Raw genomic sequence first — 13,422 nt, 5'->3', positions numbered from 1 at the left:
CTAACGGGCTAATACGGGCTTACGCATGGCAACTGACTTAGCCACCTATCAAACAATCTTTGTTTGCTAGAATAGGAAGGGAATCGCGCTTGCTGGAGTGCTAAATCTCTATGGGAATCGTGGCTTCATGTTAGGAGTATTTAGCTCCGCCTTGTCTTCCTTCGCAGGCGGACATCTACATGTGAGATTAAGAGCTGCTGCTAGTACAGTCTAACATGCCACTTCGAGTTTCATATGCCGAACTCAAGATTAAAGTAATGTATGTGAAACAACGTGGATTTAGCTCAACTCAATTGTATCAGCCTCTACCAACAGTGTGTATAGCTTATCGCGTAATCCATTAGCGAGTGTTTGTAATTTTCCATGCATCGCCTTGTTGTACTAGGATACCTCTCTAATGTATCCAAAACTTCTTCTAACCAGCCAGACATCGGGTAAGTAGTTGTCGTAGGTGCTTTCCGGTATGTTCGGCCTAACCATTAAAAGTTCATTAGCATATCCCTGAGACTATAATCACACTATTATGAAACTTACAAAAGGCTTGTTAACCATAGTGAAGTGGTCGCAAGGCAAGGACGAGCAGTGAACTGGGCCTCGAGTCGCCTTGTCCCATCCATCCGGTCCCTCACGCTTCTGGCGATTCCCAAAGAGCCACAGCAACATGGCACCTGCCCGGAAGTCTGCATCCGGACCCGAGTGCGCCCTGAGCATCTCTTGAATGCCAGCTGGTATCTCACCAAGCAGCGTCTCGAGACCTAGGCCTGCCCAGACCACGTAGGTATTCAACGGTGAACGCCCTGGATTCATCGGCTGCATTTTATACTTGGCTGCTGCTCTGAGCGATTGAAGAGAGTGCAGTTTAGCCTTGTAAGTAGCAGGTGCCCAAATGCCCTTACCAGGAACATTGACACCATTTGCCATACCAATCATCTCCACTGTCTCCATCGTTGGCATAATGCGACTCTCATCGAGTACAGGAAACTTGAAATCAAGAACGAAAAGGCCTTGGACGACCTCTCTATCGCTCAAGAACCGTTTACTAACCTCAAAGGCAAAAAGAGCTCCAAGGGACCACCCGCCTAAGAGATAAGGTCCATGCGGCTGTATTTTGCGGATGGCAGCAGTATAAAGATCAGAAACTTCTTCTATCGTGTAGACATAATCCTCTGGATTGTCAAGAAACGGTGACTCACACCCGTATACTGGATTATCACCTGGGAATAAAGGTGAAAGGCTCATATACGACGTCGCTGATCCACCGCCATCGGCTATCAGGAAGAGCGGGATTTTGTCTGAAGTTGCGCTGCCTTGAACCAAGACAACATTACTGCAATAGTTGGAAATTGATGACTGATTCCTCGTTGGGGTCTTAGGATCACCTTCTATTCCCCCATAATAAGATACTAAAGGGTTATTCTCAGCGGGAGCGTTTGCTTTTCGTTCGCCGGCATGCCCAAGTGCCATTTTAACATCTGCAACTGTTAGGTGTTGATTAAAGAAAGAAGTTGGAAGTTCTATGCCCATTTTATTTCTAAGTTCGCCAATGACTTCAACGGTCAAGATAGAGTCAAGGCCCATATCGCTGATACGGGTGAATGGCTCAACATCAGCAGGGTCAACCCCTGTCATGTCAAGAATAACTTTCATAACAACATCTCCATTGCTGGGATCAGAAAGTTTTTGAGCGAGAATTGGTGTAGGCTTCATATCAGTGGCTATCGCTGGCACTTCATGTGTCTTTAGCTTCATTATCGATGCATCATTGTTTCCAAGAGCCTTTCGCACATCTGCCACCGTGGGATGGTGAATGAAGAAAGAAACCGGAAGGTTTTTACCAAGTTTCTTTTTGATATCACCAATCACTTCAATTGATAAGATGGAATCAAGGCCTAAATCAGCGATTTGAGTTGAAGGTTCAACATCACTTGGATCAACCCCTGTACTAGCAAGGATAACTGCGATGACATCTTCAACATCATCTCCATCAATCGAGGTAGCCGATGTTTCACTGCCGCTTTTACCTATCTCTGATAAGAATGATGACATGTTACTTGCATGGGAATCCTCAAATCCTGGTCGGCTCGCTCGGGCGGCGGTATGTATTGGCTTGTCCGTGGTGGTAATTCCAATCGGCGCTGAGCTTTTCCCGAGAACAACATCAAGAAGTCGTCGAGCCACCCTCTGGAATATCATTCCAGTACTAGAACCAACAATTTTGTCCCCTTCAAAGACGTAGACATCGCAATGTGCAGCACCACCGTCAGTCGCCTTTTGTATATGCGCATAGCTCTGATACTGCGTCCCAGGCTGCAGGGTGCTCAGCATACGAAAGGTTCCTAACTTGGTTATAATCCAGACATCGTCTCCATCATCATCTGGTTTCCCATTTAGCAAAAACCCGGAAACATGAATGAGAGAATCGGCCCAATAAGGGCTAAATGTGAAGTTATGCGTATTCATCGGAGGCAGCTTCACCCTTGCAACGGCATTACTAGTGAAGTCTTCTTCCACAAATACCTCCTCCATAGCTTTAAATGATGCATCATAGCGCGCGAGGTTAGCAAAGAGTTTGTACACTACTTTCTGGTGGAGGTAATGCCCGGAGCCAGCTTTCGCGGATCGGACGATATTATCCTTGGCAGCGTTGACAAAGTACTCATTGAGAGCCCAGTCATTCTTCCACTCCATTTCGTCTCCAAAATAGACTTCGCAGCTTGCACAATCTTCTGTGGTCCTCCCTTTGCGGGAACCAAAGTTGATTATGACTACCGAGCTGCCACTCTTTCTCTCTGCTCTCGTGATGACGACTTGGTCCAGTTTCTTCTCGGGATCAGGTATCAGAGGATGCATCATGATCAGTTTGGTGAGAGACATTGCCGGAACCGGACTCCCAGATTCTGTCCTCTGATATATATATTTCGCCGCTGAAAACGCCATATCCACAAAGGTACTGCCAGGGAAGAGAGGTATCCCATTTATTATGTGTCCCTGCGCAACAGATAAAAACATTGGCTCGCACATTATAGACTCAAAAGTCACCACTGCTTTGAGCTCGTCAAATGACTCCTCTTGAACGCGTTGAAGAGTTGTAGTAGGAAATCCGGGTACATATGGGGTGTATTGTGTCCCGGCTAATTGAACTTCAACTTGCGATGTCTTCTTTGTGGTAATCCAATAGTTCTTCAAGTCGAAAGCATACGACGGCAGCTCGAGCAGATTGAGGAACTGGGCGTAATCTCGGTGAAAATTGGTCCAGTTGATAGGCAAGGCTTCTAGATAAGCAGAAGCCATCGACTTTGCGATAGCCTTGCAATCCTCCTCTTTATTATTAATTGTATGTAGGAGCTTGCGTCTCGAAACGTTGAGAGCATTACCAACGAGCGAGCCAAGCACCGGGTTAGGTCCAATTTCGATCCATACACTGTCATCATCAACTAGATTCTCATTCCGGCAAGCCTCCAGCGCTCTCATAAAGTCAACAGGCTTGCGAGCTTGGTTCGCCAGATAAGATGGCGAAAAGACGCCTTCATCTCTCACCATAGCACCCGTCAATGTCGACGCCACAGGTATACGCGGCTTACCGAAATTAACTTTCTCAGCAACATTTCTGAAGTCATCTAGAATAGGATCCACTTGAGAACTGTGAAAGCCGTAAGGAACATCAAGCAATGTGCATGAGTAGCCCTCTGCCTTTAGCTGGCTCTGAAGATTGACAATATCATCAACCGATCCACTAACAACGGTCGATTTCGGCGCCCCTTTGCAGGAAATCTCACAAGAGGGATATGAGAATATCTTCTCTTCGACATATTGCTCTGATGCTTGTATTGCTAACATAGCGTGAGTGCCTGGAGAGCACTTCTCTTGGATCAGCATCGCCCGCCTCCCCACAAGATATAACACATCGTGAACAGAAAACACGCCAGCTATATGCAATGCTGCATATTCACCCAAGCTGTAGCCAACCACGAGATCCGGTTCAATATCCCATGACTTCCATAGATCAGCTAATGCTATTTCTAGCACAATGATGGCAAGTTGTGTTTGAACCGAGCTGTATCTCTCAATACTGACTTCTCCAGAGGCAATGAGGTTAATAAATGAAGGGAATTCATGCCATTTGCATATCTCATGTAATGACTCCACAGTTCGGCGAAATCTAGGAGAAGTAGCAAAGAGCTGTTTCCCCATTCCCCCATATTGTGAGCCTTGGCCTGTAAAAATGAAGACTATCGAGGAACGTTTGACAGGCGAAATATCGCGGTCGCCGCCATCTTTCCGCAAATCGGTCTGCAGCAACTGGCGAAGCTGGTCAACACTTTCCACTGCGTAGCTCCTCCGCAAGTTTTCGTGAATACGCCTGGCAGTCGTAGTATACGCAAGATCGGAGAGCCGGATATCTTGATGGCGCTCCAGGTACTCCAGGAGCCTCTCCGTATTATTTTTAAGAGAATTCCTAGTTTTCGCAGATATAGCAATTATTTGATGACTTCTTGGATCCATACCCGTCTTCTGTGGTCGAACAGGTGCATCTTCGAGGAGCATAGCATTGTTGCCACCAGTAGCATCAAAATTGCTGATCAAGATTCGCCTCTTTCCATCGCGACTGGAAGGACCAGATTGAAACGGCAAACTTGTCTCGGGAATAAAAATATTCAGCTCATCTATGTAATCAAACTTTTTGTTTCGTGGTCCTGGAAAGCCTGGTTGAGGAGGAATTGTATTGTTGCGCAGCATCTCAATGGCCTTGATAAGTGAAGTAACTCCCGAGGCAGCCTCTCCATGTCCAACACTAGGTTTGACAGAGCCTACATATAGAGGATTCTCCTTTGTGCGATCGTTTCCAAAGACTCTGCTGACAGCTTCCATCTCAATCGCATCGCCAGCTTGAGTGCCTGTGCCGTGCATCTCGACATAGCCAATTTCTTTTGGCTCCACGCCAGCCTTCCGGAGCACGTCCCGGACCACGCTGACTTGGGCGTCAGCGCTTGGATGAGTTATAGAGATCGAGTTCCAAGACGAGTTCCTAGCGCCTCTCCTTAACACCGCCAGGATATTGTCATTATCCGAAACAGCGTCTTCAAGGCGCTTCAAGACCACCAACCCCAGGCCATCGGCACGACAATAGCCGTCGGCATCTTCTCTAAATGTTTTGCATCCTCCAGGAGTTTTGGAGAGAAACCCGGCTCTACTCAGTCCTGCAAACATATCAGGTGCTGTAAGGATCGATCCACCACCAGCAAGAGCTGTATCACATTCTCGCGATAAGAGAGCGTTAATTGCAAGTATTATGCAGGTCGAACTCCCGGAACACGCAGTATCAACAGAATGGCTCTCTCCGGCCCATTTATAATGATTGTGCAGCCGCCCTGGAGCAAATGCCCTCGTGCCTCCTTGTATCAAGAAGAGGTCGATGTCTTGGTTAGCATTGCATTCCCTGTAGTCATCGCCGGCTTGAGCAAAGTAGGTAGCGATGCGATTTCTATTTGTCGATAACGTTGCTTCCGGGCTATATCCAGCCATTTGCAGGGCCTCATAGCTACACATGAGGAGGATACGGTGCACTGGATCCATTTGCTCGGCCTCACGGGGAGAAATGCTAAATAGTCGGTTGTCAAAAAAACCCGGGTTCTCCAGAAAGCAGCCATAGCAGCTGGTCGTTGTGTTTTTCCTAGTTCCTGTTGCATCGTAGTGTGCTTCAAGATCAAATCTGCTTGCTGGAATCTCCAATTCGAATTGACGGCCGGCCTGGAGATTTTCCCAGAAACTGTCTACGTCTTCGCTTCCTGGTAAGCGTGATGACATGCCAACGACGGCCACCAGATCAGACCCGTCTCGAAGTCCCTCCATATTTGATTGAATAGCTGGTCGGAGGTTGAAGCAAATCCCCCCAGCCTCCAAGTCTTCTTTGAAGCTTCCACCAGCTTGGCTTTGAGGACCAATTGTTACGAGTTCGACAATTCTGCCACTTTGAAACTCCGAGACGCAGTAATTAGATACTTCAGCCAGATTCTGCATCCGCTGAGTGATATCAACCAATACCTCGGCGAGCATACTACCGAGATCTTGCCCCTCGAATGGCCGAAAAGAACTAGTCGATACGACATGTACTTTTTCTCGGACAGGGAACCGAAGTACTGATGAGATACCAAGGATTTCATCAATGTCGAGTGCCGGAATGTGAGGCGCATGAGCAACACCTTTCAGTGGTAAGCGTGTCTTAGGAGCCGATGCCAATATCGGTGAGTATGAATACAATTCAGAGAAGAGCGACGGTGGCCCGGAGATTACGACTCCTCGTTTAGTTATCGTCCTGATGTACATGCGCCGGTGTTTTGGGATAGCCTTTTAGAGTGTAAGCTTTCTGAAACATGTAACGAAAAATGGGGACCATCTCTTACCATGTCATTGTTGAAAGCGTTAATAACGGTTTCTACCTCTCGTGGAGCAATATTTGCAACTTCTGTAGCCCTTAATCCTGGCATACTCTCAATTTCCAATGCGTTTCTTGTTTGTTGCAAGCCCAGTCGAAAGGCTACAGCAACTAATGCTCTCCCTATGGCTAAAAGTTCGCCAACATCTCGAGCCGTAGCTGCTGAAGCGGCAGAAAAGAGACCGAAAGATAGTCCAATGATGTATACAGAAGACATATAGCTCGTTGAAAGTAATGATGGATCTTGTTCGGACCGCCTATCTTGTGTGTTAGCAACACACCGTCTCTACATATCTTCAAGGGTTTTGTACCAACGTACACAATGAGGTCTCCAAACTGCGAGATGAAGAGCAAAACAGTTGAAATCGCCTCGATAGAGAGATCTTTATCAGAAAGTTCGGCATGTATAACTGCCAGCTCTAGTATATCCTCGAATCGCGAGTATCGACGTCTTTCTTCAGCGTCAAGCCCTGACAAAATGGCCTGCACTTCATCTGCGCAATCTCGAAGGAAACGGGAGGCGTACGGCAAATTTCGTGACTGCAGTATCACACTTTTGATATATGAAAGAGTGTCCGCATCTTGGTCTCCAAAAATGACAAGTCGTGATAGTTGTTCGGCCATATTATCATGATAAGTTTAGCAGATTGATTCCCATACAGATATACCGTTCAAGGGCACACACACCCTTTGGTCTTTTTATATGCCCGAGACAGGCCGCTGACGTATTCTAACAGTATATATTCCAGTGTGCTAGCAGGGAGCGCATACCGTTATCTTTCCCTCCACCAACTATACAACCACGAAGCCTTTATTGGGTATGGGGTGCCTACACTTAGCGTTAGCTTCTCTAACAACCCTGCCTCCCTTTGCAAGGTATATTCCAAAAGTCCGATGCCTGTGGTTTGTGTCGAGAATACATGGCGCTTTGAAGGAGAAGATGGTTTTTGTAATCAATTTGTGTAGTACATAACGCGGAGAAGGAATAACACGTACCTAGCATGTCTCATATTCATGCCTTGAGCTACATTGCCTTTGATCTTTGGGACCCTTTGATACGTTTGAGAGGTTCTGGATTTGTTCAGATATCCTAACATATGCCTTGGGAAACTTGGAAGCGACTTGACCATTGAAAGAGACAAGCAGCTCAAAGTATTGTTAAGACGCGCGCGGGATCAATACCAGCGAAATTACATGTTATCTTGCTAGTATACATGTATCGTTACTCGAGGTATACGTGATTTATTTGTACACCGATACGGAGATTATGGTTAGCAGCATGTTTTTGGTCAGCTTGGTCAGTCTTACTGTTTCACAGACCAATTATTTATAACTGGCACCACACATCTGTCTCTAAGCAATGAATCTTACGCCTCCTACCAAGAACGGTAAAAAATCCCCGAGCTCTCCGCAGCGAGCATTATTTATACGGCTAAATAGTAAATCCCATGTTCACGACTATTTCGATAGTAATAGCTTCTTGAAACCGTAGCTGCTTACCGATTAAATCCAGACATCTCACACCAACTTACAGTACATCGCCCCGAGGATTTCTGACTGACTATACAATTACGAGGCAAACTCCGCGATGCAAGTAGCTAGGTGCTACCTCAATGGCAACGGGAACCACTTTCTTGTCCTTAAATTATGTCCCTTCTATGTATAGCTATATATAGCTGTCGCTCATTAGTTATTGTTTTGACGTCGGTGTCTGTATCGGTAACATCATGGCAAGCGGGGGACAGAAAAACCGAGACGGAGGAGATTTCGAACACCCACGAGTTAAATCAGACGCCTACAAAGGGAATAGCTACTATGTATATATTTCCCTAAAAACTACTGCTATATCTATATCTCTCTAATAAATGCTATTATATCTGTATTTCTTTAATAAATGCTATTATATTTATATTTTCTTTAGTAGCTGCTACTATACTTATATTATAAAATTCGGGTTCTGGCTGAATACTGGTAGGCGTTCCTTATAAAAGCTCTGCTATATGGGTTAATCAGGTGCCCATATTACTGAACGTATGCACTTATTCATTTTGCCGTCTCGTTTTTTCTGACTTTCACTTGCATGGCTACGGATGCGTTTGTCTTAGAGAACACGGTTGGCTTAGTTGAAGTCCTGTGATCTCTAACTTCGCAGTACAAGGATAACATCACACTAACAGTCAACTTCCGCTCTGCAAATAGTAGTAAGACATGGCTATTAGAGCGATCGTTGAAATGGCACATCGTCTTACCATACCGCTGTAATACTACCCCTCACCCAGGACATGCGTTGCTCTATTCGTCAGACACTGCAGGGCAACCGGTCATGCGGAGTTGCTGTGATCAAGCTGACGTGCAAATCTTGATTACCCCGGATGAGTAAACAAATACGATTATCCATGTAAAGATAGAGATAGATGAATGGCAGCAAGGTGGAATACTAATTTAGCAGATGAGCCCAATCGCCGTCTCTGCATATGTCCTAAAGCGGACACGATCATCTATTGTGAGTATAAGTCATATTTCGCATCTACCAGAGAGGTTTGGAAGACGATGATGGTGGAGTAACTTGCATATATAGTGGCCATTTAGCACAGGAGATTGTCTAGAGGAATTATGTTGAGGCTGCATGAGAAAGGCAAAAGACAGCACAGCTTTACAAGCCAGTAATGCCTACGCAATTACGTGCAGACGGCCGCGGGCTTCTTACTACCACAAACCAATGCATGAGTCGAGGCTGAGGATAAATTACATTCACTGATGGCGTTTACATATTAATGCTTCCTAATAGCAGTGACTGACTTTATCAAGCTCTATAAGGACGAGTTATTATGCCTCTATGAAGTAGGCTCGAATGTCGCTGTCACATATACAATTGCATCTACGCCATCCGTTATGAAGTACGAACCAGACAGCCCGATCCATGGAATTTTTGCATGCATCATATCAGATCTACGATCCTTTCTCTTTAAGATCTCAAGCATTCCTCTTCCAATCCAGTCATTGATCGCTATCCGCCGACGTACTACTTGATCGGAATGGTAGGGTTGCCATAACACATTAAGCACATGAGGGCTGCCACAGCAAAGACTCATCACCATTCAACACTTTCTCTTCAATAAACACATCACGATTGCATCAGCCAATATTTCTAAGCAAATATTGATCGGCATTACGCAAATGTTTTCAGCTTCGTTGCGTACATTTTATGAAGGCATTGCTAGCGCGAATAGAGCTTAGAACAGCCTTAGTGTAAGACATACATTAGTTTGCTTGATGACGCTCATTGACTCTGTTGAAGCAAATAAATACCGTTCAGCTCCTTCTTTTCTGTGAAAATGTCTCTCATTTCATATTTTTGAGATTCTTCTAGTAGCAATCCGTTTCTTGCGGCCGTGAAAATGAGCGAAAATCCAGATATCATCCACCACAATGGCATCGAAAAGACCCGCCTCGTCGAGCCAACTGCTCAACCCGTGAACATCGTCTGCAATGCTCAGCCATTTGGCGGCGGCCCAGGTGCAACTCTTATGGCCGTCATGCCGTATTTACGCAGCCGTTTGAAGTCACTAGGTCCTGTAGCACTGCATTATGTGGGATCAAGCCTCACAATGGATTTCCAAAAGCTTACCAAGACTGATTGGGACGGTTCACATCATATCGACCTCTATTCAAATCCAGAGACAGGCAAAAAGGAGCTGGTTTCTCTTTTACAACGCTTGAAGCCACGACTTGTTGTGACATCTATGGATGAACTTGTTGCTGCCGCTGCTCAAACAGCAGGTATCCCCGTGGTCATTATCGATCTGCTACTATGGTTCTGGCCTAGCATTTCACTTCATTGGCGTCAAGCAGATATGGTGATTGCTGCAGAATTCTACGGCGTACAAGAGCGCATCATCAGCGAAAAGATGAACAATGTTGTGACGGTTCCACCACTTGGACCACCTCCAAGAACCACTGCAGGTCCTTCCAAAGATGTCCTTCTCAATTTCGGAGGAATGGTCAATCCTCTAATGCCCAAGGAAGAGTATGTTGCTTACGCACGTCTTATTTACAGCGCCGCAAAGCGTGCTGTCAACTTGCGCAACGCTGCTCTTCCAAAGTCTCAACATGCCAAGTTGGTTGTGTTAGTAGCCAGTTTGGATGTAGCACGAGGCATAGATCCTCAAGATCCCGAAGCAGCTCGCATGGTCTTACCCGACGAAGCACTAGAATTGATGTCCTCAACGGAACTGGTATGTTGTACAGCAGGACTTGGCAATCTGTATGCAGCCGGCGCTGTTGCCAACGCCGTCTTACTGTTACCGCCTTTACATGAGGGCCATGCAATGCAAACGCATTTGGTGAGGAAAGCCGGCGTCGCTGTAGATGCCATGGACTGGCATGAATTCACAGGTGGTGCACCAATCAACTATTACAATGGGTCACTGGAAGTCATGGACGACGTCAGCAAAGCCCAGAAGGAGGTTATCAGCAGTCGTCAGGCACAAAAGGCTTTGACCGATCGAATGTTGGCGGCCATGTTACAGAGCGCGGACTCTGCTGCTGGGTCATCAGCCCAAGATCCGCCATTGCGAACGCTCATCACTACCTTTGGACAGGATAATGGCGACGCTATGGCCGCTCGTATTGTCGATGTGTTGACAAGAGCCAGGTAACATAGATGAGCAAAGGTACGGGTAGAGCAATAATTGTCCAGAGATGTCATTACAAATAGATACTTGTGCTTGTTTTGATTTACAAATACATAAAAGCTCAAGCTCTTCACACGCGCGTGAGGATGTCGTGGGAGCAGGCGGCGCGTGTAAGTCAGTCGTCGCTGACGCTTCCACGGTCCGTATATCAATAACTTTGCTTCAACCGGAGTTTCAGTTAGAGAAAATTTTGGAAAGTTTTCACCAAAAAAAAAAAAAACAGCAGTATTTCATCAAACTCCTCACCGCGCGTGTTCCCAGAATGGTGTGCTTTGTTCTCATTCAGCGCGTGATACAGCTTGCATCACACGAAAGGGGAAGTTGAAAAATGGGTCAGCTTTCGAGCAGGGGTTTGCGCTAGAAAACCTCAACTGGTTCGATATACCGCCTCTCATTTCGAGTGGTTACATTTGTCATCTCGTTAACCAATCATTGCCACATCCGACAGGTTGCATTACATAGTGTGCAGCACGAGTAACAGCCTCATGTCTATACCCGTTCACGAATACTTTGACCAACGATTCTCTACTCTAGGCAGACGCGGAGTTGAGGCTGTGTCCCACCTCATGGGGGTTCCTCATTGTTCTCCAGCGATCAAGATCCACCGCTTAAAGTCCTTCAGAATCTAGCTTGTTACGCGTCGTTCCTCTATTCACAGCACAACTCAGTTCGCAACTCAACCTGCATCTCAGCCGCACCGTTGACCGGCATCTCACCCACGCATATGCATGTCTCGCGAACCAAGGACTGTTCCTCATAATTGGTTGAGCCTTACCCTCACTTTACGCAAGTCTCAACATCTTGACCAGCGGATTAGTATCCGCCTTCTCCCAGCCTCCTATCTTCCAGGATACCCTTGCACTTTGAACCTCAGCCGTTCGAGGATTTGAGAGCCTATCCAGTCGCGTCTCTCAACTTTACTTCTTTTGAGAATCGAGGTAGGGTGGTTCTATCCAGCCCAGCGCCAAGTCTCTTGGCACTCGATTATGTCAAGCTTCACTCTCAATCAAGAAGCACATTGTATTCAATCTCACAGGCGGATCGTATAACCCATACGATACGAGAATACCCCCTCGTTATTGCGGCGTGGCGTAAAGCCCTACGCTGCCCCTGAGCACGCAAGATTCGCCTCTTTAGCGAATATATAGATGGAATATGCTAAATATGCCGACGATATGAGTGAGCAGCAGCATCAGTCCCAATGCCCGGTAGCGTTTCTCCACCCCATCTTCCCACACCATGCCGTCTCGCCAGCTAACATAGTATCCATCCCATCCAGTTCAACACAGACCCGTTTGAGGAGAGCGACGATGAGTTGCAAGATCTCCTACCAGCATCCTATCACTACCACAAGTCCCATGGATACCGAAAAAGACGCCACGTCGGAGACCCTTCTGAAAATGTCCCCCATTTCCTCGCCTCGGAACTATCCCTCAAGGGCCTGGAAAGCATGTTAAAGCACCTCTGGCTCGCAGGTGCCAAGAGACCCCCTGCACAACTCCATTATCACGTCGCCTTAGGCCGTGAGATTACCATCACCGATCGCATCGATCTGCATCTCATGTGGAACCCCAACGGGAGGATATTCATCAAACCTCTCCCTCGCTTCTTACTGAGCTCCAAGTTCTGGGCAGTGTACCTACTAAGCCCGGAACTCAGCAACGAGCGCAAAGTCGCCCTCGGCCTCCTCTACACATACGCATGCCTCATCTCCTCAGACAGCGACTTCCACCTCGCCCTCCAAAAGCGTCTTCTTCCAGAAGGCCCCGGCCAAAGACCAATATCGTGGAGAGCTTGGAAAACCATCGCCCGGTCCATTCTACGAAACCATGATCCAGCCCAGATGCACCCACGGTTCATACACGGCGAGCTCCGCCTCTCCCGCATCAACACAATCAACCGCGTCTTCAACCTCTCCCCATTCGAGGCCTACTTCAACAGCTGGAACGACTACAGCAGCTTCTTCCGCGACAATCTCAGCTGGATCGCCGCGTCCACAGTCTGGCTGGTTCTCGTGCTGACTGCAATGCAAGTAGGTCTTGCAGCCGAGCCGCTCCAGAACAACGCCGAGTTCCAAAAGGCAACGTACGGCTTCACTATCTTTGCGATTCTCGGACCAGTTGTGTTTTTTGGTCTGGTTATGCTAGGGGCTGTTTACCAGCTTCTCTCTGACTTGCCATGGTTGATATGGCAAGCCATCGACAAGAAAAGGGAACCAAATGAACCAACACCAGAGACGAGTACAGATGCAACGACGCATGCATAGGATATACATCAAATGAAACGATATCAAGT

General features: G+C 46.8%; 3 protein-coding genes across 3 annotated transcripts; 2 read left to right on the top strand and 1 right to left on the bottom strand.

Moving 5' to 3' along the window:
* Positions 1–415: 415 nt before the first annotated feature.
* On the bottom strand, positions 416–7,057 carry V8C40DRAFT_282972 (putative polyketide synthase; the record flags this gene model as incomplete). The annotated part of the gene is made up of 4 exons (XM_083221886.1): positions 416–472; positions 535–6,345; positions 6,402–6,690; positions 6,753–7,057. The coding sequence occupies 4 exons, from the start codon at positions 7,055–7,057 to the stop codon at positions 416–418; spliced, it is 6,462 nt and encodes a 2,153-aa protein (XP_083068858.1).
* Positions 7,058–9,772: 2,715 nt separating this feature from the next.
* On the top strand, positions 9,773–11,167 carry V8C40DRAFT_255129 (uncharacterized protein). The gene has a single exon (XM_083217975.1). The coding sequence runs from the start codon at positions 9,832–9,834 to the stop codon at positions 11,089–11,091; it is 1,260 nt and encodes a 419-aa protein (XP_083068857.1). The 5' UTR covers positions 9,773–9,831; the 3' UTR covers positions 11,092–11,167.
* Positions 11,168–12,302: 1,135 nt separating this feature from the next.
* V8C40DRAFT_277325 (uncharacterized protein) lies at positions 12,303–13,393 on the top strand (the record flags this gene model as incomplete). The annotated part of the gene is made up of 2 exons (XM_083220951.1): positions 12,303–12,335; positions 12,407–13,393. The coding sequence occupies 2 exons, from the start codon at positions 12,303–12,305 to the stop codon at positions 13,391–13,393; spliced, it is 1,020 nt and encodes a 339-aa protein (XP_083068856.1).
* Between the last annotated feature and the right edge of the window lie 29 nt (positions 13,394–13,422).

Source organism: Trichoderma camerunense (assembly GCF_050948025.1).
Source record: "Trichoderma camerunense strain CBS 138272 chromosome Unknown V8C40scaffold_20, whole genome shotgun sequence".
Classification (NCBI taxonomy): Eukaryota; Fungi; Ascomycota; class Sordariomycetes; order Hypocreales; family Hypocreaceae; genus Trichoderma; species Trichoderma camerunense.
The sequence above is the reverse complement of the archived record's forward strand: the minus strand, read 5'-3'. Positions and strand labels throughout refer to the sequence as shown.